General features: G+C 39.5%; 1 protein-coding gene across 2 annotated transcripts in view; it reads right to left on the bottom strand.

Annotated features, from left to right (window-relative positions):
• RGS7BP (regulator of G protein signaling 7 binding protein) overlaps positions 1-26,535 on the bottom strand; it is a 105,608-nt gene that overhangs the window by 26,703 nt on the left and 52,370 nt on the right. For both annotated transcript variants that reach the window (XM_049649517.1, XM_049649518.1), the window contains exon 3: positions 15,737-15,867. In XM_049649517.1, coding sequence (XP_049505474.1) covers positions 15,737-15,867 — 131 coding nt within the window. The remainder of the gene's footprint in view (positions 1-15,736; positions 15,868-26,535) is intronic.

Raw genomic sequence — 26,535 nt, 5'->3', positions numbered from 1 at the left:
TTTGCATTGTGCTTCCTGGGAAAGTGCAACAACTATAGCCCATCTGCTACCCGCCGCTCAGCAGGGTCAGCCTTAGGATACAGTTCTGCAGTGATAGCTAAGCTCTGAGAGAGAAGCAAAAAGAACCAAACCCTAGCTTTTTGCTTTTCAAAACTCTGAAGGATTGGGCCACACATGGCTCCTGGGGTACTCCTGTGGAGTTGAAATGATTTGGGGAAAGCAGTATGCTTTTTGGGCAGTGAAGAGTAGAGAAAGAAGATACATATGCAGACTTAATTCTCTGCCTATGGGTTTTGCTTGGCTTGGGGCCACAGTAGCCCCTCTCCTGTGGTCAGGACTGTACAGCTCAAAGCTTTCATTCAAATGAGAACAGGGAGGACACGAGGTAGCGTGATGCTCTTTCTTGGAGTCCCCTCTCTCTCTTTAAAAACATTTTTAATGTGAAAAAAAAAACATTTTTAATGTGTATTTATTTTTGAGAGAGAGAGAAAGGGAGAGAGGCACAGAATCTGAAGCAGGCTCCAGGCTCTGAGTTATCAGTACAGAGCCTGACATGGGGCTTGAACTCACGAACCGTGAGATCATGACCTGAAGTTGGATGCTTAACTGACTGAGCCACCAAGGTGCCCCTGGAGTCCTCTCTTTACCTCCCTCATGTATATACTTTTTACAGGCAAAGGCATAAAGAGAACCCAATCTACAATCAGTTTTACACTTAACTGCGTGTAATAATTCTACTACTTATATAAGACACACATCATTCTATGACCTTTTCAAAGTAAAATAACTGTTCATATAACTGAAACACACCGGTGAGCTTGTCATCTCACCAGGTCATCTCCTCCTTTTCCTCATTTTCAGTGACTAGTTCTAACTCTGCTAATGCAGATGAACAAAAATAAAAGCCTTGAACATTGGGCTTGCAGTTGAGTGCTTTCTATCAGCTCACAAAATCTCTGCAGAATTTTGATCATATTGTATCTTCTCTGGCTGAAACATCTTCAAAGACAGCAGGTATCAGTATGCATTTAAGGGGTTCTCAATTGCAGAATATTTATGGGGTCAAGTTTACTCTGCAAGTAGATATTAATTGCTTTCACTTACTGATAGCACTGACTTCATGTTGGGCATCCCTTTCCGGTACAGTATCTGCTTATTGCCTTTATAGTACTTACCTCTTTTAGAAATTATCTTGCATATGTATTTTTTTTATGTTTATTTTTGAGAGGAGGGAGGGGCAGAGAGAGAGGGAGACACAGAATCTGAAGCAGGCTCCAGGCTCCGAGCTGTCAGCACAGAGCCTGACGTGGGGCTCAAACTCATGAGATGGGAGATCATGACCTGAGCCAAAGTCAGACGCTTAACCGACTGAGCCACCCAGGCGCCCCTTACGTATTTGTTAACTAAATACATTTTTAATAGTACATAAATTTGAATATGTTTTTTCTTGTAACTGTTTCATATCTCTACTGCTATGTACGTATGGCTCCTGCTTTCTTTGTATACCACATTTCTTGGGTCCCACATCTTCAGCTTTCTTGGATGCAGTTTCCATTTTGTTGCAGCATATCCTTGACTAATTACTTCAGAGAGTATCTGTGGAAAATACATTTTCTTCTCTTTTCTCTTTCTTTGCACTCACACTTAAAGTTTAATTGACTAGATATGGAAATCTGTCTTCACAGTAACTTTCTCTCAAAACTTGGATGCCACTGTTTCCTTATCTTACATCCATATCCAAAATGACTTGTGTGTAGCCTGTTTACAGCTCTCTGAAAACTTTTTAGGGTATTATCTTCACATTTTTTGATTTATGAAATGGGTCCTAAATATGTATAGGAATAGTTTCTTTTTATGTTAATCTTTTTTTGGCATTTGATTGGCATTTGTAATTTATTACCTCCTATTTTTTTTATTTTGAAAATTTGCAAACCTATGGCAAACCTGTAAAAATATAACGGACACCCAAATATTCCAGTTTCACAAACTGTTAACATTTAGTTATATTTTATTTCTCTCCATCTCTCTATGTGTATGTATATGTGTACAGATTTCATATATACATACTGTATTGATTGTATACAATTTTTATATTTAAAGTCACATATACATACAAATATAACTTTTTATGACCCATTTAAGAGTAAGTTGCAGACATTAATGGCACTTTACTCTAACTACTTCAGCATATATCTCCTAAAGAACAGGATCTTTTCCCTACATAACCTCAAAACAATGATTGGGCCAAAAAATTATTTAGCTTGGATTAAATATGATATGATACTAATATTTAATATGCAGTCTGTATTCATGTTTCCCCAATTGTTCCAATAATGTTTTTCTAACCGTTTTTTTTAAGTTCCATAAACTTAAAAGGAAGTTTCCATAAAAGGACTATGCACTGCATTTAGTTGTCATTTTTCTTTTAGAACTGCACCCTTGTCTTTTTTTGACTTTCATGTCATTAGCATTTTTCTTAAGTTTTTTAGTTTTATTATTTTTATTTTGAGAGAGAGAGCAAACGGGATGGGCACAGAGGGAGAGAGAGAGAATCCCAAGCAGACTCCACGCTGTCAGCATGGAGCCCAATGTGAGGCTTGAACTCATGAACTGAGAATTCATGATCTGAGCTGAAATCAAGAGTCAGACACTCCACCTACTGAGCCACCCAGGTGCCCCCATGTTATTAATGTTTTTGAATGAAGAGGTCAGGCTAGTTGTTTTATAGAAAGTCTTTCCGTTTGGATTTTCTTATTGTTTCTGCATGTGTGGATTCAGAGTAAACATTTTTTGGTGTGGGTATTATAGAAGTGCTATTGTGACTGGCTTAGTGCAGTGCATTAGAAAGCATATGAGTCAGTTTGTCCCATTATTGTTAGTTAAGTATTATTAGTGGCTTGGTTTCTGTCCAAAGCTTTCATTCCAATGGAAAAAGGGGATCTACCATTATAGATGTACCCTTTTCCCTTAATAGTTGCTAAGTACTCTATGGAGTGATTCATTGAGATGTTACAGCATTTTCAATTTAACTATTTCTTTTAGGTTTGGGAAAAGTTTTTCTCTTTTTCTTGATTATCTCCTTCACTCTATTCTCTCCATTCTTTCAGAATTCCTATTTCTTATTGGAGTCTCTGGATCCATCCTATATGTTTCTTAACTATCCTCCATATTCCACGTTTATTTTGGGGGCTGAATTCTGGGAGAATACCTTGACTTGATCTTATAGTTCACTATTTTAGGGTCTCAGTATATTCATTATAACAATTGTTAAGAACTGTGAAGGGTCTGAGATTTTATTATACCTGTTGGTGAGCCTGCCACAGTTTGATGGATACTGGAAGAAGCCTGGAGACTTCTGGGTCAGAGACAAAACCAGTTGATTACTCACAGAATAGTAGTGGCCATCCTAATAAGCATTTGTGTTGTTTTCTTGAATCCTAATTCCCACAGGGAGACACAAAAAGGGTCAGATCACTACCTGTCCAACAAGGGGCTGTGTGACAAAAGAGGAACCCTGAGCTTAGGAAATGTGCCTTTTATAAGCATGTCTGCCCTTTGCCCAAGAGGGAAACATTTTCATTATACTGAATAGTCAGGATGCCTTACTCTGGAAAGCGCTGCTATCTCTATTTTCCAAGGCATCTGCTAAGTAAATACCCTTGAAAAGATAGTATAAAACAAAAGGGCAGTCAGTGCCTCCATTGGCAAGATGTACAGAAATGCAAGAAGCTGGAGAGTTGCCTCCTAACACTAAATAACCCAGCTATTTAGTTTTTATTTGGTTGATAACATTTTTATCTCCAACAAATTTGGCTGCTTCCTTTTTGTTACTGACAGTTATTCTTTTATGGGTATGATAGACTCAAATGTCTCTGAGAATATCAACTACATATATCTTAAATTCTTTGTTTCTACTTTACAATTTGTTCTTCAAGTATTAGCTGTTTGTTTATTTCAGTTGGCATCGCCTTTTTGGGGTGTTGGGTTTTTTTTTCATTAGAGACAGGGAGCAAGCGAGTGAGGGCGGAGAGAGAGAGGGAGGAAGAGAGAATCCCATGAGGGGCAGAGAGAGAGAGAGAGAGAGAAGTGGGGCTCATCCAAAGTCGATTTTTTTTTAATTTGTCATTCCTGGATATCTATCCAGATTTATCTTTGAGGATCTCTGTTTGCCTATTGTTCTGATTACAGTGCCCTCCTTCTGATTATTTTGGTGAAGGGACAGGATGTGTGGCTGCAAAATGGGTGCTTAAAGCTTATCTTCTGGGTGCTTCTCATCTCCAGTAACAAGTTACCTGGGCACTTGCCTGTTTTTTGGGCCTCCTGTCTACTCAGAGTTTCCTGTTTAAAACTCCTACTCCAACTATAGATGCTGGAGAGGATGTGGAGAAATCGGAACCCTCTTGTGCTGTTGGTGGGAATGCAAACTGGTATAGCCACTCTGGAAAACAGTGTGGAGGTTCCTCAAAAAATTAAAAACAGACCTGCCCTATGACCCAGCAGTAGCACTGCTAGGAATTTACCCAAGGGATAGAGGAGTACCGACACATAGGGGCACTTGTACCCCAATGTTTATAGCAGCACTCTCAACAATAGCCAAATTGTGGAAAGAGCCTAAATGTCCATCAACTGATGAATGGATAAAGAAATTGTGGTTTATATACACAATGGAGTGGTACGTGGCAATGAGAAAGAATGAAATATGGCCCTTTGTAGCAACGTGGATGGAACTGGAGAGTGTGATGCTAAGTGAAATAAGTCACACCGAGAAAGACAGATGCCATATGTTTTCACTCTTATGTGGATCCTGAGAAACTTAACAGAAACCCATGGGGGAGGGGAAGGAAAAAAAAAAAAGAGGTTAGAGTGGGAGAGAGCCAAAGCGTAAGAGATTCTAAAAAACTGAGAACAAACTGAGGATTGATGGGGGGTGGGGGGGAGGGGAGGGGAGGTGATGGGTATTGAAGAGGGCATCTTTTGGGATGAGCATGGAAACCAATATGACAATAAATTTCATATATTAAAAAATAAAAATAAAAATAAAACTCCTACTCCAGTGAGATATACTGAACAATTTAGCCTGTGAAAAAACACTGGAGTAATGTGTTCACTTTCTTTTTCTTCTACAGCTGTCTTTATGGAGGCTCAGAGTTATTTCACACTCTGCTCTGCTTTGCTGCCCAGTCCGGACAATCACACCAGATGTCCTCCTGGGGCGAGCAGTGATGGTCTCATTGCTCAGTGTGGGGCAGCCCAGTTTTTTCTGAATGCCATTTCAAACATTAATTTCCCTGACAATAGTCCCAGAAACCCTTCCTGTGATTTGCATTTGTTGATTCCAAGTTCAAAGTATTTCTGGAATTGATTTTATTTTTGCAGTAATTTTCTCCTGCTTGAATTTCTTTTGTTTCTTTTTGAGTATCTTATCAGCTGTGGTTTCCTCTGTTCATTTATATCTACCAATCCAATCGCAATAACTTTGGAGCTTTGAGAAATTCTTCCAAATTTCTGGTTTGTTGAAGACGTCCTTCCTTGTTTTTCAGGGGCATAGAAGATTGTTCTTTGTTTGCCAACCTCTGTTTCCTTTTCCTCTTACAAGTGGGGGTGGGGGGCGGGGGTGGCATGTGGGAGAGCTACGGCCAGTGGATTGTAAGTAGGAGTGATGTATTCCTCTTCCAAATTCACTCCGAAAAATCCTCCCATGTGATTCTCCTTGCTGTCTTTTCTCCTCCTGACCATTGGATGGACGTGGAGAATGGAAGGAGCAAAACTGCTCACCCTCTCAGTTCTCGCATTGGACCCTGTCATGGATAATGAATTCTAACTGTTTTAATCCATCAAGATTTGGTGTTGTTTCATGAAGCAGTACTCTATCCTGACAAATATAAGAACTAATATGAATTTATTTATTTTTTCATGATATCTTTTTTCTGTTATTTCAATGGAGTTTCCGAAGGAGGGAAAATATATGTATGAGTTCAGTCTAACATGTCTGGACAAGATTTTCCACCAATTATACTCCCTCTCTTTTGACAATAAATGCAAAATGAAAGCAGTACATTCATCCATTCACTAGTTATTCATGGAAATTTTGCTCTAGGCACTATGCTAAATTCTGGGGATACAACGGTGAATACACTCAAGGTGATCAAGTCTAGAGAGGACAACAGACAGGAAAACAGGCAACTACCTACACCTCAATGTAAAGGTGCTAAAATCCGTGCCATGGAAATGCTTGGGGATGTACGCCCAGGGAAAGCTTCCTATAGGAAGTCCCATCTAAATTATGACCCAGAAAGTAGGCCAGATGAAAGGAATGGGCGTGGGATGGGGGAGGATGGGTAATAAGTTCCAAGCAAAAGGAGGAACTGCAAAGAACGTGCAAGTTCAAGTACCTACAGATACTATACCTACAGATAGTTCAAGATGCCTGGAGAGTGGCAGGACAAGGTATGGGGGGCAGGTGAGGTGAGGACTGTTAGTGAAAGATGAAGCTGAAAAATTAGGTTCAGTTCATAGATGTTCTTATGACCACATTAATGAGTCAGCAGAGGTCTGGTCTACACACCTGGACAGTGGCTAGTTTGAATTCCTTATCCCTAGCTTCCCTGTTTGACCAGGTGTCCTTAGATTGGAGTACCAGTTCTCTAACATCAGGTGGGCTCTCAGGAAAGGGGTCAACCAGCTTACAAATGGTAACTTCAAGTCAACGTTTTACTGTACCCAAGAGAGTGAATATGCATTCAAAATCATTTCTGATTATGAAATGAAAAACTCTGTCCCCTGAAAAATCAATTTCAGGCCTCAGTGAACAAATATTTGCTCAGGGAGGGGATAGACGTAGGGGAGAGAGTCCATAGAGTACCTTGAAATCACACTAAGCTGGCTTCATCACTGTTAAGAACTAGACATCAGAAAGTTGGCTACATTCCTCAGGGCCTTGCAAAGCTTTTTGCCTTCAGCTCCCTTGGGGTTTCTATGTATTTTTAGTTTGTTTATGGATAATATAATAGGCGTGTTTGAGGAAAAGTTAAGAGAAACCACCCATGAAGCACATACCAGTTTGGAAAGTTGGTTATTCTTATATTCGTGAGAAATGGTCAGTTGTTTAGGAGAAATAAAAACACATCTGATTCTGGGGCAGCCTCAAGAGTTCCAGAGAGTACCCTCCACCTCAGAAATCCTAGGCACGGGCCCTGGCAGATGGTGCTGGGGTCCTTCATTGCCAGTGCGAGCTTCTTTATCACACTCGACTTGACTTTCCTTCTCCTGATTTCTTATTTTTCCTACCCTCTTTCTTCTCTATCCATGCTTTCCTCTACTGCTTTTCCCTTTCTCCCTCCCATTCCTTCTTGCTTTCCTGCCAGTGACATTGGGAAGCACTGCTATAGACAGTGTCTCTTTGGAGGCCCCTGGTGTCTAGCAATGTCCATTTCATCCATTTGCATACATTTCCCTAGGAATCAAAACCAATCTTCTCTGAGCTAATGTGACACCACTGCACTCTCATCTCCTTGATGATTGGGGCAAATTGCCTGTGTTCTTGGTACTCCCAACACGTTGTCTGCTCTGCACAGACAAGGCTTTCACAAAAGTTTTCATCCTGACTGGGAGCAAAACGAACACGGTTTACATGAGATGCATGTATGGAACCTTATCTAGGTAGTTGTTCTCGCTCTCAAGTGTTTCCATAACCGGTAGGTGCTTTTTACCTCTCTGCACTATGAAAAAAAAACAAACAAACTGAGGAAATGTAGGCTGCTTGTGAAGTAATCCAACTTTACTCTCGAGTTTCTAAAAAGTATGTAGTTTGAGAAGAGGTAAGTTATTTTAATTCAGTTAGCTGTTTACCTATATTAGAAAGTAGTTTCAAAGGCTTTTCTACGCCGTGGTAAGAAGATATTCACAGTGCCATGAAACACATAGTGGAAAATAAAAATGATAACATAAACAGAGCTCTATTCTCATCCATACACTGGAAAATAAACATCTGCCAATTTGGGAGAGATACGGAACTATCCTCCTTTCCCCACAGTCCTCTGTGCTCCTTATGGTACTGTAGTCCTGTCACTGCCCCCACAGTAGCAGCCATCTTGGCAGCTGCACGTAGCTATGTGAGGAAGCAGAGGCCCAAGGGTCCCCCAGCAGCACTGGAGAAGAGCAGATAAAGAGATGCATTTGAAGAAGGTCCCTATGCAGTTTTTACTGCTTCATTTCTGGCCCCTAAAGTAGAGCAGAACAATATATAAGGTATATTTACTGTATAATTAATTAATTCCAATTTTCCCACAGGAGTATGATGGCTGAATTATCCTTCCTTTGGATCACACAAATGTTACATTTTATTTAATTTTAATTTTAATTTAATTTAATTTTACTAAATATACTCATTTCTTTGTCAGAATTCTTCCCACCCAAAGTAAAATATTTTATAAATAGATCATTATGATAAATACATCTATAATAAATATATCTATAAATAGATCATTGAATGATCTATGGAGTTAAGTTTGCTTCCCATCTTAAAACTAACTCTCCAACTTAATGTTATTTTGGTAGGAAATTAAATACAAAATAGATTTTAGCCATTAAACACGGTATTTTGAAATATGTACACTAATCTTTAAAAAGTCAAATCTGTGGATAAAATTCAACCAATCATACTAGTACTTTTTATTTCTCCCTTTGGTATGTTCTCTTGCCCTTCTCCAATGGAGCTTAGTGGGAAAGGGTCTGGTGTGTTGGAACAATCAGGAACTTTGCAGTGGGCTTAATGTGCTATGGGACGTTGGGCAAGTTATCTCTTTCAGCTTCGGGTTCTTCATCTGTCTGATGGAGGAAATAACAGTGAGGAAAAAACCAGATAGTATGTATAAAGCAGCTGCTAGTAGAAAGTACACAGTAAGTGGAAGCTATTGTTACTGCTATCATCCTAGTCCTCAACTGACTCAACTTTGGCACAAGGTGATGAATATGTTGTCCTACTCACTGTTTGGCATATGAAGACAGGGAGAGAGAGAGAGTAATAAATGGTGCTAGATAACCCTTGCAATAGATTCCAGAAGGTGGTTATAATTATATTCTGCAAACAGTGCAAATTCATTCTAGTCTTGGATTCTTTGCATCAGACACCAATGTTTATGAGGTTGTTTCCATCTTGTCATTCAAATCTTAGATTAAATGCTGTCTCCTCACAGAGCTTTGACCTTCCCTTTTAGGGTAGCCACCCAGTTACTTTCTATTATATCATCTATCCTATTTTAATTACTGACATTGCACTTATTAGTATTGGGGATTTTTAGAACATTTGAATTTTTTTCTTCTTTCCTCTCCTCTTTTCTTTTTTCTTTTTTTTTCCCTATTTTTCTGCTCTAGAGTATATACTTGACAATAAAAGGTATGTCTTCAGCGTTGATCCCTGAAGTCCCCTAGCACCTGTTCTAGGTGCTATCATATCCTTAGATATGATAGGTGCTCAATAAATATTTGTTCAAAGAATGAACGCATGTTTCCACTCAGAATTTGAATCATAGTCTAAGATCTATTCTGCTTCATTTCTTCTAACCTGCTGTTCTATTTTAGTATCAATTGCTTCATTACATTGGAAAATAAAGTCTTGTGGCTATATTCTATTTCTGTTTTTATGTTGCTTGTTTCTTTTATTGGTGTGGGTCATTTTCTTTACATTTCTTAATAGGAGGCTTGAATACATTGGAGTCTTTACTGCTCATATTCTATTCTTTGTCTTGAGTTCATCCTGTATTTTGCTGGATGGCAGGCAGTTCATTAATTTCTCATAATAGCATCTTGAGCTCTCAGCTCCCACTAGATTTTGAATTAAGATTTTTTCAACTTTCAACATTTCTCTCTCCTTTCCCTTTGTGATTACATTATACTGTCAGAGGACTTGGGGACAATTTGGCTGTAAGCTGTGGCCCAGAGGTAGAGCAGAGTCAGAGGGGACCACTGCCCCCTCACTGTCAGAGCCAGGTGAGGCAAAAACACAGATGGAAAGAGCAAGTTCACATGTGAAGGGGAGCTGCGCTGGAATGTTCTGTTGTCTCTGCTCCTTTCAATAGCACTGTTGCCCAAACTGATTCAATGGGGAGAGAACGCGAGAGAGAGGAAAACCATGGTCAAAACAGTAGGATCATTCAATTCCCTTAGGAACCTGGCCCCACTTTCTGCCAACAGAGCAAATGAGACCTACAGTCTCATTTCATCTGGTGGCAGGAAACAGGCACTGATGGTCAGTGTGATACATGGACTCAGCTATGGGAAAAGATTTCCTATTAACTAAGTGTGAAGAAGAGAGAGCAACTATTTTGCAGTATAAACAAAGAAATTACACTTTGTCAAGCAATGGTCCAATCTACAACTTTAAGTGTTAGAATATGAAACTACAGAATGACTAAAATTATTCCCATCTGTCATCTTCTTGAAATAAACAATTCTCCAAACCACAAGCTACATGGTACAACCCAATGCCTTTATTAAATATGGATTTTACCTCACATTACTGTAATTGACTTTAATTTTGTTGGCCGTGAAAAAAGAAAATCATTTCATTACTGTTTTTCTTCTTATTCTTCTCCTTCTCCTCCTCTATCTCTACCTCTTCCTCCTTCTCCTTCTTCTTTTTGGCAGTAGCATGGTCTTGTAAATTTTAAAAGATTTCCAAGTAGATTGTACCAGGGAGATGTATGAGACAGCAAAAATTCAGAAGCATGGTGCATGGAAAAAGCATGAAGATCCACAGAAGATTATGTTAAGGACTAAGGATACTTAGAATTTGCTTAATTGGGAGAAGAAGACAATCTTCAGTACTAAATCCAAGCTCCCTACAGGAGCTTTAAAATGATTTGAGCCTTATTTTTCCCAGAAGGAAACCATACTCTTTGCTCCTGCCGTAACTTTGTGCACTCTTTTTCTCCAAAGAGTAAGCTTATGACTCCTCAATACAATAGCAAAACTAAACATGATACAGAGTACTTGCTGAACTTCTGGTGGTAGCCATGGGGTAACTAGAAATAAAAATGAGTTACAAGTACATGTAATTGTGAAACAATCTGGCTTCAATATCTAATCTCAACAACAACAACAAATTGACCAAAGACCCTCCTATAGAGCCAAACTTGATTCAGTTACAATTCCTTCCTTTTCTCTGATGGAAAAGAAATAGTGAAGAAGAGGGGGAATGGCCAACCAGTAACACTCATGCAGAGGGATAAGAAATTAGCTAACCTAAAAGTTATCCAAACACCAACTTTTACCACACATTAGAAGAAACATACCAGAAAGAAATTCTAAGTAGAAAGATATTTGAAGTGTCACAGACTAGAATGGGAGTCACTATTCCCAAGATTCCAAGGACTACTGATTTCCTGGATAAAGGGACTTAGTGAGATTTTCTAGACAGGCCACTTCTCTAGCCCAAGGCCACACCAGAGATACTACTGCCTTTGGATAAAGAATATGTTATCTGGCATCTTTAATCTTGGCAGACAGATTTGTATAGATCCTGGGGAAAGGGGACTTAGTAAGTCACATTGGCAGAGCCTTCTTCCCCATCCCTTCCCCATTTCTTGTTCTCATGCAGTAAGGCCGCTTAGGCTTGCTGACTCCCCTCTGTCTACTTTTATGAGAAGGGGCTGTACGTTTCCAGGACAAGATGCATGTTACATCTCTTAATTTGCCCCACTCTTACTTGAGTAAGAGTACTCCTGTGCTGTGGTCTGTGGACATATTTCTTCCTTTTGTTTTTAAGATTTTAAGTAATCCCTACACCCAATTTGGGGCTTGAATTTTCAACCCCAAGATGGAGAGCTGCATGCTCTATGGGCTGAGTCAATGAGGCTCCCCTAGACATATTTCTTCCAGTCATTTCTGGCAGTCCATGGTCACTGGAGTCAAGTATTTCTATTCTCTTTCATCATGGCCTTCCAGATTGTTAGCAGCACATTTCATATACTTATTGTTTACTAGCTGGAGGCTCTTGGACACAGGTTACTCTCCAGTTTCCAATAATACCAAAGAAAGAAAGAAGAAAAACTAATGACATGAACTGACATTTTCTATGCCATTCTGATGGTGGGAATATAAATTAGTGAACAGAAAGAAGCCAGGAGTCGAAAGCAATCATTATAGGGTTAATCTCCTAGATGTAATGAGGAAATTAACGGAGAGAATAAAGAAATAGAGAAGTGTAATACAAATATAGGGCTAGAAAAATTAGGAATAATTTCTTTAATGGAACCATCCCTTTTCTAAGAGCTAGTATTTTATTTGGCACTCCAGAAATTTTCAGGATATTTGTCAAGTATGTATTTGCGTACATGTTTTCTAGTGCTTTATTTTCTCTGGTTTAATGATATTTTCCTTGGTGCCTATTTCTAGTTACTTATTTCCATTTTCCACGTAGTTTTTCAAGTTTATTAATTATTTTTTTAAGGTTTACTTATTTTTGAGAGATAGAGTGAGAACATGCACAGGCAGGGAGGTGAGGGGTGATAGGGTGGGGTGAGAGTGGTGGGGGGGAGGGGCAGAGAGAGGGGAACAGAGGATCTGAAGGGGGCTCAGTGTTGGCAGCAGTGAGCCCAATGCGGAGCTCCAACTCACCAACCTGAGATCATGACCCGAGTCAAAGTCAGACAGTTAACTTGACTGAGCCACTCAGGTGCCCCAGGTTTTTTTTTTTTTTTTAACTTTAAATAAGATAGTTTTCTTTACTCCTAGTTTAAAGATTTCTCACTAAGAAAATCTCTTTGTCTTCATTGCCTTACCTCTACTGGTGCTTAGACAGAGGTAACAGTACATGAGACAATTAGCTCTTGGACGTGTTTCCTGGAAACACAGGAGGCTTGCCAGGGGTAGAAGGATGGTTTGCTGATTCCAGACGGTGATTACAGAAGGTTACAGAAGGCTACAAATAGATTCAGTTGGAGAGATGTCTCGATGAATTGTTCTTTTAATTTTCTTCAAGCAGGAAGAAAGTAAATTTTGGGGAGCTTTCGATACCATAGATCTAGGTTCGGGCCCAAGAATTTGCGTTTCTAACGAGTGATGCTGGTACTCCTAGTGTGGAGACTACACTTTGAACACCACAGCTTGATTTCAATGGTCGTGTCAAGGGCTTGCGGAGACAGCACGAGCCATCACACACAGCCCTTGCTCATCAGAGGTACCTACTGCTTTCGTATTTGGTTTTCATCAGCGTGGATGATAAAGAAGAAAGCATAGAACAAAGTTGAAAGCATATACTTAGGTGGATAGAGAATGGCAAGGTAAGGATCTGGAAGGTTTAGTTTTTACTCATATAGTGGGGTGATTTCCTTTTGTTTCAAAGGGTAGAGTGACACCTTCCAATCTTCACGGTGTTTCGGAATCACCTGGAGGGCCCCCAGAGATTCTGATGCAGTAGGTCTGGGGTAGGATCCATTAGCCTGCAAGGTTAGTCGGCATCCTGGATAATTTTGAAGCAGTTTGTCTAAGGATTTACACTTTAAAGAATAATGATTTTAGAGGAATAAAATAGATGTCCAAGTGGAGTCTTAATCCTATATGTGGGAGAAATCAAAGACCCTATCAGACAGATTCTTTTTAGTGTTGTACATGGAAGGCTAAGTGTGAGAGCAGGGGGTTATTATTTTTAGAATAAGAAGCAGGGAAGGGAGCAGGTCAGAGACTGACAATGAAGACAGGAGGCACTGAAGACCAAATGAGCTGATCAGCTAAGAGGCCGTGTGTTTTTACTTGTGTGCTCAAGACAATACAGTATTTCCAAATACAATAAAGAAACAACCTGGATGAGGGAGTCCCTTTTACTTTTAAACAGAGAGCTAGCTGAGAAGAGCCTTTCTTTCAAAAGCAGGTTGTGAAAAGACAGAGTAGGAGTGGATGGCAGGAGACCAGTGGTGGCACACAGGAGTTAGAGCGAGAGTGGGGTTGGAGGTCACTGAGTGTTCAGGACATGTCATCAACCAGGGAGACTGCAGTGGCAACACGCTCATGACATAAAATACTGCAAGAGTAGCCAATGCAGAGCCAGAAAAAAGCTACCCATACCTGTTCTGTTCAACCACACTTCAAAAGAATGAAAATGCTACTCTGCATGTGAGTTGATGTAAGAATGCACGCATGTGCACGCATGAGTGCACACACGTGTGCGTGCATGCATATGTGTGTGTGTGTGTGTGTGTGTGTGTGTGTGCGAAAGAGACAGCATGAGTGAGTGAGCGAGTAGACAGGATGAGTGAAGACATTGGGCCAGTGACAACTTGTTTGAATGTCGTCAGTGTGTGTGAGTGTTCAGTTTTCTGATCAGGTATCAGGAGTGTCTAGGAGTGTCTAGGAGCTAATCTCTCCAAACATGTTCAGTTGCATTAATAACAGAAGTAGTGAAGGAAATTGTTGAAAGGTCAGCTTTTAGAAGGAGAAAGGGGGAAAAAAAAGTAATATTCATGTTTCAAAAAAATGTTCTCCCTTCTCTGGAGCAGTGTAGAATAATCCTATTTTTAGTTCTGCCCTGTGCATACGTAGCACGTATGCAAGATTTGATTTTTACAAGGACTTTGTTATGCCATTTAGTTCCCCCCAAACTGCACGCTCATTTGATGTCAAGTCTCTATGTGAACTGCAAGGTCCTTCTTTTTCCTTCTCTACTTGAACCCTATCTTCACAGCCCAGCTCAATCCCCATCCTTCTTATAAAAATTTCCCTGAAATTACAGGGTTTACTCTCTCTGAATTTAAATCACAGACAAGGATTGCCTTCTTCACATCATCCTGTTCTTTTGAGCTCAAGCATAAAGTGTTTGCCTTTAAGAGATTTCTAATAAATTATTTGTTCACTGAATGAGTAAAGAAAATATAGCTGGAATCCTCCTAATTAGCAACTAATAGAAACTTTTGATTTCCTCCCCAGGAATGGGCCATGATTGCCGAATCAATCTGTATAAAACCATTCCTCTGGCCACAGTGATTGGTTCAGTTATAGACCCATGGGCCAATCTGACCCAATCAGAAAGAAGCTCAGGACATTTTCTAGTCTATAGTGGGGGAAAAGTCTCTTTATGGATCCTTTAGTATGCAGGTGTGATGACTGGACCCATTGGAATCAGTTCGCTGATGTCAGGGAAAGCAGTGTGAGGGTAAAGCCAACCCCCAGGAGAAGGCAGAGAGGATCATTCAGAATGTGAGTCAAAAGTCTGATCAAACCACGCTCAAGTCATGGGCACCTCTGGAAGTTTCAGGCCTTTTAGCCAATATATTCCTTTATGATTTAAGTCCAGGAATGAGATTTTTCTGTTACTCATCTGCCTCCCTATTGTTGGTTGAGTTCCCCCTATTTTTAAATCTTTGAGACATAATATGTAATTTGTCTTCTTGCAGCCAAATTCATTTAGGGAAATAGCAGCAGTCTTGGATGGCATTTACCCCTAGTAAGATTGTTATATATTTTTATTCCCCACGCTGATTGTAACCAAAGTCATGTTCACAAGTGGTAAAATGATACATTTGAGAACAGTTTCTACCACAATTTCTGTTCAAGATGATCAGTGTTCTTATGCACTTAGTATTGGTCTAGAGTTCTTTTATTAATTTATGTCAAACATTCCCTGAACATTTACATCCATTCTAATTGTGTGTAGATAGCCATGGGGTGCATTTAGGGCTTTGGGAAAGATTAGCTTTTGTTTAACATTCCTCAGTGTTTATGGCAATACACTAAATGCAGATACCTTTTCGATGAAACTGAAGAGACCCCAGCAGACATATGGATTTGAGCATCTCTGTTGTGTACATTTCTAAGCAACACTGCAGCTGGATATAAAGCCGACAGATTTCTGGATGGATCTCACCATCTTCCGGGCTGTAACAGAATGAAGGAGAAAAGCTGTGAGCATTTCTCAAGATTTCACTCATCAGCCATTTGTCTCAGCTCGGGGGGGGGGGGGGGGGGGGGGAGGGATGCTCAATAAAGATTCCTTAAAGCCTTGAGTCTAAAATATAGGACTTCCTGCTTTCAAAGCAATGACCAATGTCACAGTTCTTACATAAGCGTCTTTCTGACTAACAGCTCTTAATTTTTTTTCCCCTTCAGCAGCAGATTTCTGCTGGGAGCTTAAAATCATAAATGTTTTAAGTAATTGAAAATATCAGACATTTTTGATTTAACTGTTGAAACAGATTTCCAAAATATATTTAAATCATAAGACTCTTCTAGCCTGCAAGAAGAGATTAAAAACTCTTATTTTTAGAGAGACTAACGGAGAGCTATTCAATTGCCAATTATGAGAGCTCTTTAATATTAAGGCTCTAGAATAATATGATTAGAGAGCCAAGATATCAGTTATTTTTATCAAGGTCTTTTGTCTCAGTCTGAAGAATATTCCTTTATTGTTTGCTATGGTTAATTTACAAAAGGCCAACTGATTTTAGTGAAAACAGAAACATTTTATGAAAAGGAAAAGTAATACAATTCTAATATATGCTTAACAATCTAAAGCTAAATAATTACTGAACTTATGCTCTAAAATTTATTCTAAAGTCCTTGAACCTTTCTCTGTTGCCTATGATAAAATGTATAAATGGGAATATGATAAAACATGGAGGGATCACTTTTATTTTTTTATTTAGGGAACAGTACATTGTCAGAAAAACCCTTTATATGCTGTTACAATTGCATGTGTTGAATAAAGCAATCTAAATAAAAGGGATAAAGTTTAGAGATACATTAGAAATGGAAGGAGCCTAGACATGAGCTCTGTCACATGTCCTAAAGTGTCACCTTCTATCCCCGTTCATTTAAAACGCAGTGAAATCTGATTAAATAATCCAGCATTTGGATTTGATTCCTTTATAAAGTGGTCACTGGCAAAATGTTAGGGGCAATTATTGGAAAAAGAATGATGGCTTGATTTTTTATTTAAGTTCTGGACTCACAGTAAAAAGAGTTTGCATTTACACAGCACTTGACAAGGATAATCACTTTTCATTTTCAGTACTTATTTAGTAGATGAACCAGCGTTTATCTAACTATATGGCTTATGTAACACGGGGAAATGCACCAGGGTTTTGCCTCAGTAGTACTGAGGCCGGCAAAGTTATTCTGCCTTTCTTACGCCACAGCCAAGTGCCTCAGAAGAGCTCACATGCAAAATTCGGCTTTCTCCAGAAAATAAAGGACTTTGCTGGTTTCTCATTTGTGTCTCATGGGTCTAGCCCGAGGCCGACACTGGAAACAAGTGTATATTTTGTGAAAGTCCCAGATTTTCTTCCGGAGCTTTCACCCTTCAGCTGCCCCGGGCTACCTGGGGTTCTTCCCCACTACCCCTCTCCCTGCCCCCAACCACACGTTATATCATCTGCAGCCTTTCACACTGTCTCTGTGTTCCATCCCTTCATGGTTCTACTAGATTCTGGAGGAATAATGGGCATTAATGGTTCATATAGTAAAAAACGATTCTGGTGTATTACCCTAAGATGTTGATTTTGACAGAAAAATCTGAAGGTAGTGTCTTATCCCTAAGGCAGCCTAGAGGAAAAATATGTGAAGGCAGGCAGGTCTTTTCTGTGCTCCTTCATCATCCCAAAATAGCTACATGTTTTCACCTGTGCATAGCGTTGGCCCTCGTGGCACATATGCAGATTAAAACAAAAGGAACTTCTAATAAATCTGTAGTATTTTTCGCACATTTGATGTGTGGGACAGTCACTGTAACATCATTTCAAGCCATGGAGTATCCTTATTTTCAGAAGTACAAAACATGTGCCTAGTACTTAGTTCCAAAAATACGCAAACTCATATATAGGTGACATTTGATGTAACTTAAACAAAGGATTATCATATTAACATATCTTAACCAGTATGTTTTAATGTTTTTTAAATGTTTTATTATTAATTTTTGAGAGAGAGGCAGAGCATAAGTGGTGGAGGGACAGAGAGAGAGGGAGACACAGAATTCAAAGCAGGTTCCAGGCTCTGAGCTGTCAGCCCAGAGCCCAACGCGGGGCTCAAACTCACGAACCGGGAGATCATGACCTGAGCCGAAGTGGGACACTTAACCAACTCAGCCGCCCCAAGAACCAGTATGTTTTATTATCTTACAGGTAGATGGTGAGCAATAAAGTAGTATATTTAGTGCTCCTGAAAAAGGCAAGTCAGGACAGAGATTAAAATGTCTAATTCATAACGTTTCTGCAGATGCCATCTCCCTAAAGCCTCTGTAACCAATGGGGATTCTTAAAACTGTGGAACCATTTTGCCCATCCTAGATGGTGCAGGGAAGAACTGAATGGGTGCCACCAGAAATATAATGTGCCTAACAATGATTAATTGATGCTAAGGTTGCACTATAAATTTTCTGGTTCAAAAATTCATACATATACTTGCAGAGTATCCTTTAATATCTTGGAAAATTATAGTCAAAGAAAGAAAGGAACTAGTTAAAGAGAAGTGGAAAAGTTACTATATTGTTTATGTTAGTGTTTAATGAGATGCCTTGACCAGTTCCATTAGCTTCAGGATTTGTACAATTTGTTCTTCCTGCTTCAGGGCTCTAAGCTGCATTACTGCTGCTGATGATTAAAAGTTCATTAAAGACAAAATGTCAAATGAGTTATAATATGTCTAATGTTATAAGCAGTGGACTGAAATACATTTTGATAAGCATTAAGATCATGTAGGTGGGAGCGGCTGGGTGGCTCAGTCGGTTAAGCGTCCGACTTCGGCTCAGGTCATAATCTCATGGCTTGTGAGTTCGAGCCCCGCATCGGGCTCTGTGCTGACAGCTCAGAGCCTGGAGCCTCTTCAGATTCTGTGTCTTTCTCTCTCTCTCTGCCCCTCCCCTGCTCACACTCTGTCTCTGTCTCTCAAAAATAAACATTAAAAAAAAAGATCATGTAGGTTATTTTCATAATAAATGAACAATGAAGTTATAACAGAGAAAATGCAGGAAAAGCCAAGAAAACAGCAATGTGAAAGCTTGAAACTTTCTAAGGATAAATTAGAAGACCGAAGGAATAACTTACATTAAGACAGAATTAGGCCTATGACTTTTCCTCCAGCAACTGGAAGCATCTTAACGTGGAAGTAACTTTACCACGTATTATTACTTAAGCTTAGTCTACATGGATTCACTCTTATTAATATCAAGTTTAAGTCTAAGAGAGTCACCTTTGTGGTGGTGCCCATTTAATTTAGTCAAAGAAATTTTACAGGTTTGTGACTAGGCTGTGCTTATTTATTTATTTTTCTATTGAGCATAAATCAAGAGCCAACCTGATAATTTTGATTAATAGAAAGTCTTAGTTTTAATGGGCGAACATCCTAAAAATCAACTTCAATGATAGTCAGTGACTTGGAGCTCCAATTGAAGTTAAATAATGAATCTTTCCATCAACTCCTGAAGGATGAGAATCAAGATTTAATGTCATAATCATATGACTTAAGAAGCCTGAACTGGTATAGTAATAGGGGGATTTAGATACAGATTTTGCCTGAGATGCCCCTTGATAATGGAAGTGTGGATATACTCTGTGAATATTCTTATTTGATAACTAAAAAAGTAATATGATACACACCCACCTGAATGGCTAAAATTAAAAAAGCCTGAAAATGCCTAACGTTGCTGATCATGTGAAGCAACAGGGACTCTCCAGACATTGTTGATGTGAGTTAAAACAGTGCAATTTCTTCAAAAAGAGTTAAGGAAGTTTCTTATGAAACTAAACATATACCTACTTGTGACCTGGCAATCCATTTCTAGGTATTTAACAAAAGAAATGAAAACATATTCACAAAAAGATCTCTATAAGACTGTTCATAGTAATTTTATTTAGGATACCTAAAAACTGCAAATAACCCATGTGTCTGTCAAGAGGACAGTGAATAAAGAAACTAGTTATATTCTTACAGTACAGTGATGCTCAACAATTCAAAGGAGTAAACTCTTGATACACAAAGCAACATGAATGAATCACAAACACATGAACACATTTATATGAAGTTCTAGAAGAGATAAAACTGTCAGTGATAAATAGTAGAATAATGGTGAGGAGGGGATTTGGGAAGGAGCATGCAGAGAAGGAGCTTTCTGGGGCGAGGGTAGTATTCCATATCTAGACAGAGGTTTGAGTTACATGGGTGTATACATTTGGCAAAACTTACCGAATGGTACGCTTAATATCTGTATATTTGATTATATGCAAGTTTTACTTAAAAAATAAGAGCCATCAGCAATTATTGATAATTAATGATATGCATGCTGAATTATTTAGGTATAAAATTTACTGCTATCTGCAGCTTCAGAAAAATAATATGGATTGCTGGTTGGCTAGAGGGATGGACAGACAGACAAAGCAAGTATACTAGAATGTTAATTGTAGAATCTAGGTGATGGGCATTTATTTGGTGTCCAAGGATTTATGGTTCCCCAAATAATTACATGGTCTAAATTGAACAAATCAACTGAGAAGCTTAACGACTAGTAAGGTCAAGTTCAGGAGTGAACACACTAGGGATTTTAGTTATGAAATGCTCTGGCCCTGCATCGGTCTGCTATTTTATTGAGGTTGCCAGACTTTTGGTGTTCTATGCAACTGCTAAGAGCTTTTTAAAAACCAGCAAAATATTTGTTGTTTTGAAAGTTTGTCCCTCATGTAATGGTTTACATATTTAGTTGAAGGCAGCAAGACATTAAAAAAGGAGAATGGGTCTAGAGTCAGAAAACTCAGCTCTAAATGTAGACATTGCTGCTTAGAACAGTAATCCCTGGAAAATCATGTTAACTTCTCTGAGACTCAGTTTCCTCTGCTGTGAAACAGGGATAACAACTATTGGTGATTAAAGTAATATCTCAAGGTTGTTGCAAGGATCAAATGAGATCATGTGTGGGAAACCCAGTAAAAACGGTGAAGGATTGTTAGAAGTTGGCTGCAATCCATCTTAACACATCAAAGTTGTGTTTACTTAGCTTTATGCTTGAGTGTGGTCTTCAGTTTTAAAAATTATCTGCTCTTCTGCAACATTGTTTATTTGCTTCGAGTTCCCCAGTATGGGTTTGGTTAAATAAACATGCCATTAGGCTGAGAAAAGGAGGTGTGACCCCACTGACGGCCCCCCGTCAGCATTTCACGGACTTGGGTGAGGCAGAACACTTGGGGTTTGTCAGCTCCCGGAGACAGAAACCAGAACTTCTGCTGCAGCAGATACAGCCAAGTTTCTCCTTTCAGAATCAATTCTGTTGTCGGCTATTAGGCGAAATGGCAAGACAAGACTCAGGAAGCCAAAGGGCATGTAGAAAGGGAATGATATCCTCTCTTTATTTTTCAGAGCAAATAGCTAGGGAGGAAGAGGATTCACTGACTTGACGACCCAAGGATAGTGAGCTCCAAACGTCTGTCAGTAACCACCCGCCCCCCCTTTCCCCCAGTGATTTCCTCTCAGATGGATGCCACTCACAACAGTATACCCCAGTTCTGTGTCAAATGCAGGGACAGCTTCAGAGTCCTGCCTTCATATATTTTCCATGAAGGAGAGGTCTCACGGTGGCTTCATAGTTTAAGTAATCAATGGATAATTACAGGGCAGAGAAGGAAAATGTGTGTGTGTGTGTGTGTGTGTGTGTGTGTGTGTGTGTGTGCATGCGCGCTCGTGTGTGTATGTATGTGTGTCTCAGTTATTCTAGGTTTCAAATTCTTTTTATCATTTTTTAATGGTTATTATTAACTATTTTTGAGACAGAGAGACAGAGTGTGAACAGGGGAGGGGCAAAGACAGAGGGAGACAGAATATAAAGTAGGCTCCAGGCTCTGAGCTGTCAGCACAGAGCCAGATATGGGGATCGAACTCACAAACTGTGGAGGTCATGACCTGAGCTGAAGTTGGGCAATCCAGGGGGCTCCATACATTTCAAATTCTTAAAAAAAATTGTTTTAAATGTTTTTATTTATCTTTGAAGGAGAGAGAGACAGAGCATGAGCAGGGGAAGAGCAGAGAGAGAGGGAGACACAGAATCCAAAGCAGGCTCCAGGCTCTGAGCTGTCAGCACAGAGCTTGATGCAGGGCTCTAACTCATGAATTGTAGATCATGACCTGAGCCGAAGTCAGATGCTCAACCAACTGAGCCACCCAGGTGCCCCAGGTTTAAAATTCTTAAACATAATTACAGGCTCTAGCCAAGTTCAAAAACATGGAATTGATGCTAGATACCTACTAAGTGACTACACTCCTTGAAAAAAATTTTTTTAATGTTTATTTTTGAGAGACAGAGAATGTGAGCAGGGGAGGGGTAAAGAGAGAGGGAGGCACAGGAGCCGAAGCAGGCTCCAGGCTCTGAGCTGTCAGCACAGAGCCCGACGTGGGGCTCCAACACACAAACCATGAAGTTGGATGCTTAACCTATTTAGCCACCCAGGTGCCCCATGACTATACTGTTTTATACCAAAATAAGCACTGCAATTAAAAGAGAAGACCAGTGGGGCGCCTGGGTGGCTTGGTCGGTTGAGCGTCTGACTTCAGCTCAGGTCATGATCTCACACTCCGTGTGTTCGAGCCCCGAGTCAGGCTCTGTGCTGACAGCTCAGAGCCTGGAGCCTGTTTCAGATTCTGTGCCTCCCTCTCTCTCTGCCCCTCCCCTGTTCATGCTCTGTCTCTCTCCATCTCAAAAATAAATAAACGTTAAAAAAAAATTAAAAAAAAATAAATAGAAGAGAAGACCAGTTAATCAGGAGAACAGAAACCAGACATTTTTTCAAGGTATCTATCTATATAATAGTTGACTCTCCCTATAGTCTCCATTTTTCTCATAATCTTTCTTTAGTGGGTTTTCATGAAACTTGTGTTTTTGGTGGCAACCTCTTCTATGTTCTTCATAGAGAGTCATGACAAGTTTGGTTCCTCCAGGAACCTCTGAAGAAGGAATTGCAGTAACTCCCCTCACTTGCCAGCATGTCCTTGCATGGGAACATAGAGTTCCGTGACTTCCTCGAGGGTCCCTGAACAAGAGCTGGGATCAGACTCTGCCCTGAAGCCATTCAGGTTCAGTCAGAAATGAAACCTGACTTTAACAAAGGAGTGAAACTGGAAACACACCTGAATTATCTGTGGGTGGTTTCTTCAGGTGTCTTTATGCAAAGCATCAGGGCCCAGAGGGGCCAGCACCTTTCATGATCTAGGGCCACATTCTGGTCTTCATCTCCCTGTGGCTTTTGGTTTGCCCTCTGGCAGGACCTTTGACATTTCCCCATGCAGCAGAAGGGAGCTTGGATAAATAATGGGTAGCATTACTGAAGCATCTTATTCACTTTTTTCCCATTTAAAGAGTAAAAAACCATATTTAAACATTTAAACAATATCCATCAGCTTCCTGACATTATGATACTGATACTGAAGACTAAAAATATTACTATTGAATTATGAACAATCTTTTATTTATTTTAAATGTTACTGTTTAAGGCATTACTGGGGAGGTTGGGAAGAGGTGATGACTTTTGTGGCGATTCTGAAGGGACTTTGTGGGCATTTCTCCGGACATTAGAGGATGAAGGAGTTAATGGGGTGCACATTATGATTTCCTTTGCTTGATACTTGAGACTTATGTTTATTGATACAGGGAAAGCTAATATTTATAAAGCAATATTTCTTCACTCTCCAAAATGAAGTATCTTTCTTATTCTGTCTTGGTCTGCTTCCCCACCCTTTCTCCTTTCTGGCTTGAGAATCTCTTGGAATTTCCTTTTTTTTTTTTTTTTTTTTCCCTGATTCTCTCAATGTTTTCTCTTTATGGTCTCTGGTTGGGAGACATGGGGTCTGCAAACAGCTCTTTAGGTCCTGGTCTATTGGATCTTGTGATTCTTTTTTTGTTTTTTAAGTTTTTGAGAGAGAGTGAGAGAGAGAGAACGGGGGAGGGGCAGAGAGAGAGGGAGGGAGAGAGAGAAACTTAAGCAGGCTCCACATCCAACTTGGAGCCCAAAGCAGGGCTGGATCTCATGACCCTGAGATCATGACTTGAGCCAAAATCAAGAGTCAGATGCTTAATTGACTGAGCCACCCAAGTGCCGTCTTGTCGTTCTTACAGCTAGCAGAGAGAGGTCTGTGGCTGTTAGAGTCTGAGTCCTGGATTCCTGAATCTCTGCTGGGATGGCAATCAGCACCATGGACATTATTACAACATAGCCCTATCCCACTGACTATAGCCAGGATCTGTTTATTTGTAAATATATATGCATATATATGTGTATATATTTATATTTAAATAAGTGTATTACGTTTTTACATTGCATTTGGAAAATATTTTCTGCATTGAAAATCAAGATTTTTATGGTCTAATGTTTATTGTTTTTATCTGATACCAATGATCTTCAAAGGTCGATTATCATGTGTTACACTAGAAAGAATTCAGCTCATTAATTTTCATTATATTCAAAGTCTGGGTCATTAATTGCAGCTTGCAGTTAACTCCTGCTTTTATCTGCTGGAGTTTTAGGGCTTAGCATATTAAACTCTTGGTTTATCTAAATGGTATTTAGCCCTTCATTCTTAATCATGTCATTAATTTATGTGATGTCATATTTCTCTTTAGCTAAAGTCATAGGCTTCATCAATATTGCCGAAATAATAACGCAGTTTTAAAACAACCTCCAATAACTGAGCTGACCAAATTTAACTCCTTCAGTTTATCCAAAAGAGAGTTTTTGATTTTAAAAAAAGGCCTCATCTCATTTATCTGTAACAGCACAAGATGGTGATCAATACTTGAATAATGAATGATGACATATCAGTTGTATAGTTATAGGGTAACGATCAAATCCATTGTGGTTGTCAGTGCCAATGGTTTCCTCTGACATGTGAGGAGCTGTTTATCTAGGGCGAGGGTCTGAAGGGTGACAGAAGACCATGAGAGTCCAATATGGTCTGCATGAGGCCTGAATTATTTTTTTTAGCCTCATAAAAGGATTAAGCCAGTAAGGCTATTTGGAGAGGGTTGAGGCAGAGGGTAGAGAGTTGGCATTTCTGGCATCTATTTATCATATTAATAACAACAGCATTCTGCTCTGTGCTAGCACTTTGGGTTAGCCCTCTAGTTCATTCCCTCGTTTACAGGAAGGATTTTGAGAAGCGTTGGGATTATTATAATTTTTTTTTTTTTTTAGCATTTTGCAGTTTACTTTTTCAGCTTCAGACTCCTACCCAACACTAGAGGTTCTTTAAATATTATGTTTAAGAGGATTCTGTGGGGTTATTCTGTGTTTCTATTGGCATGCAATGATAAGTTATGGGTTTTTTTTTTTGCATAGCTCTCAAAAGAAGACACTTCATGTCAACATGGCATTGTGCATTTCTAGACGGGTGTAATAGCTACTTTGTACAAAAACAGGCGAAAGCTTTATGCAAACAGAAGACACCAGTATCAGTGTAAACGGAAAATATCATATCCCACCGTTTTTCCAAAATTGTCAAAGTTTATGTTATTTATCTCTATAACTTCCAACACTGAACAGATTGTCTGATATCTATCAGGTTCTCAATTAAACAGTTCCCCAAAGTGGCTTTGAACAATAGTGCCTCTATGATGTAAAGAGTCAGAAGGCTGGGGTAATGGTGTTGGTTCAGCCTTTGTCATTAGAGATCAGTTTCCGAAGAGTTTCTTTTCTTGTAGCCCTTGGTTTTTTTTCTTTAAGCTCTTCTATAAAAGTAACACATGCTAGCAGACATTTTATGCAGATAAGAAAAAAGAGGAAAAGAGAACTTAAACCAATGCCAGAGTTATCCATTATTATCATTTTGGTCTATTTCCTTCCAGACTGATACCTCAGGAGCAAGAAGTTTATCCATTATTGCTGGTTCTCAAGCCCGTAGCAGAGTGCCTGGTTCGTTGAGGGCTCTCAGTTCATGTTTTTTGAAATGAATCAAACTGAACGTTTAAGGCTGACCCAATGTATGAGTCCATGTGACAGATCTAGCGGTCTCAGAGGGGCAAGGCTAGTAACCTTGGAGTATTCAAGTCAGTGAGGCAAAGCAGTGGTAATGTGAGCACAGGAGGAAGGGATCCACTTTGCTGCAGTAATTCACATTTTCTCAAAGAAGGAAAAAAGATGAACTAAAGGCCCCTTCCCATCCTCCACATGAGGCCATAAGTGGGTTGGGGTTTATGTCTTGATTTCATTACTTACAACTGTGTGAACTTGAGCAGTGTCTCAAATTCTTACTACCTGAAATACTGAATTAGGACAGTAAGACCTACTTCATACATTATTGAAAATATTGAAGTCAAGTCATATATGGGAATTATGTGATTGTAACAAGCCCAAATGAATGGGCGAAGAAGTGTTCCCGGGAAGCAATTCTGCACATTGTGCCTAGACATCCTCACACCTTTGTCACAGGCTTTCTTCTTACTTAACCATTAGTTCAAATAATATTTGTTGATTTCCCATTATTCACAAAGGGTGATTCTGGGGGAAAAAGGAAAGTACTGTATTACTTTTTCTGGAGTCATTTTTTTCAGAGTTCATAGAAACTTCCGTTATTATCCTA

The sequence above is a fragment of the Panthera uncia genome (genome assembly GCF_023721935.1).
Source record: "Panthera uncia isolate 11264 chromosome A1 unlocalized genomic scaffold, Puncia_PCG_1.0 HiC_scaffold_17, whole genome shotgun sequence".
Classification (NCBI taxonomy): domain Eukaryota; kingdom Metazoa; phylum Chordata; class Mammalia; order Carnivora; family Felidae; genus Panthera; species Panthera uncia.
Note: the sequence above shows the minus strand (reverse complement) of the source record. Positions and strands in the feature narration are given on the sequence as shown.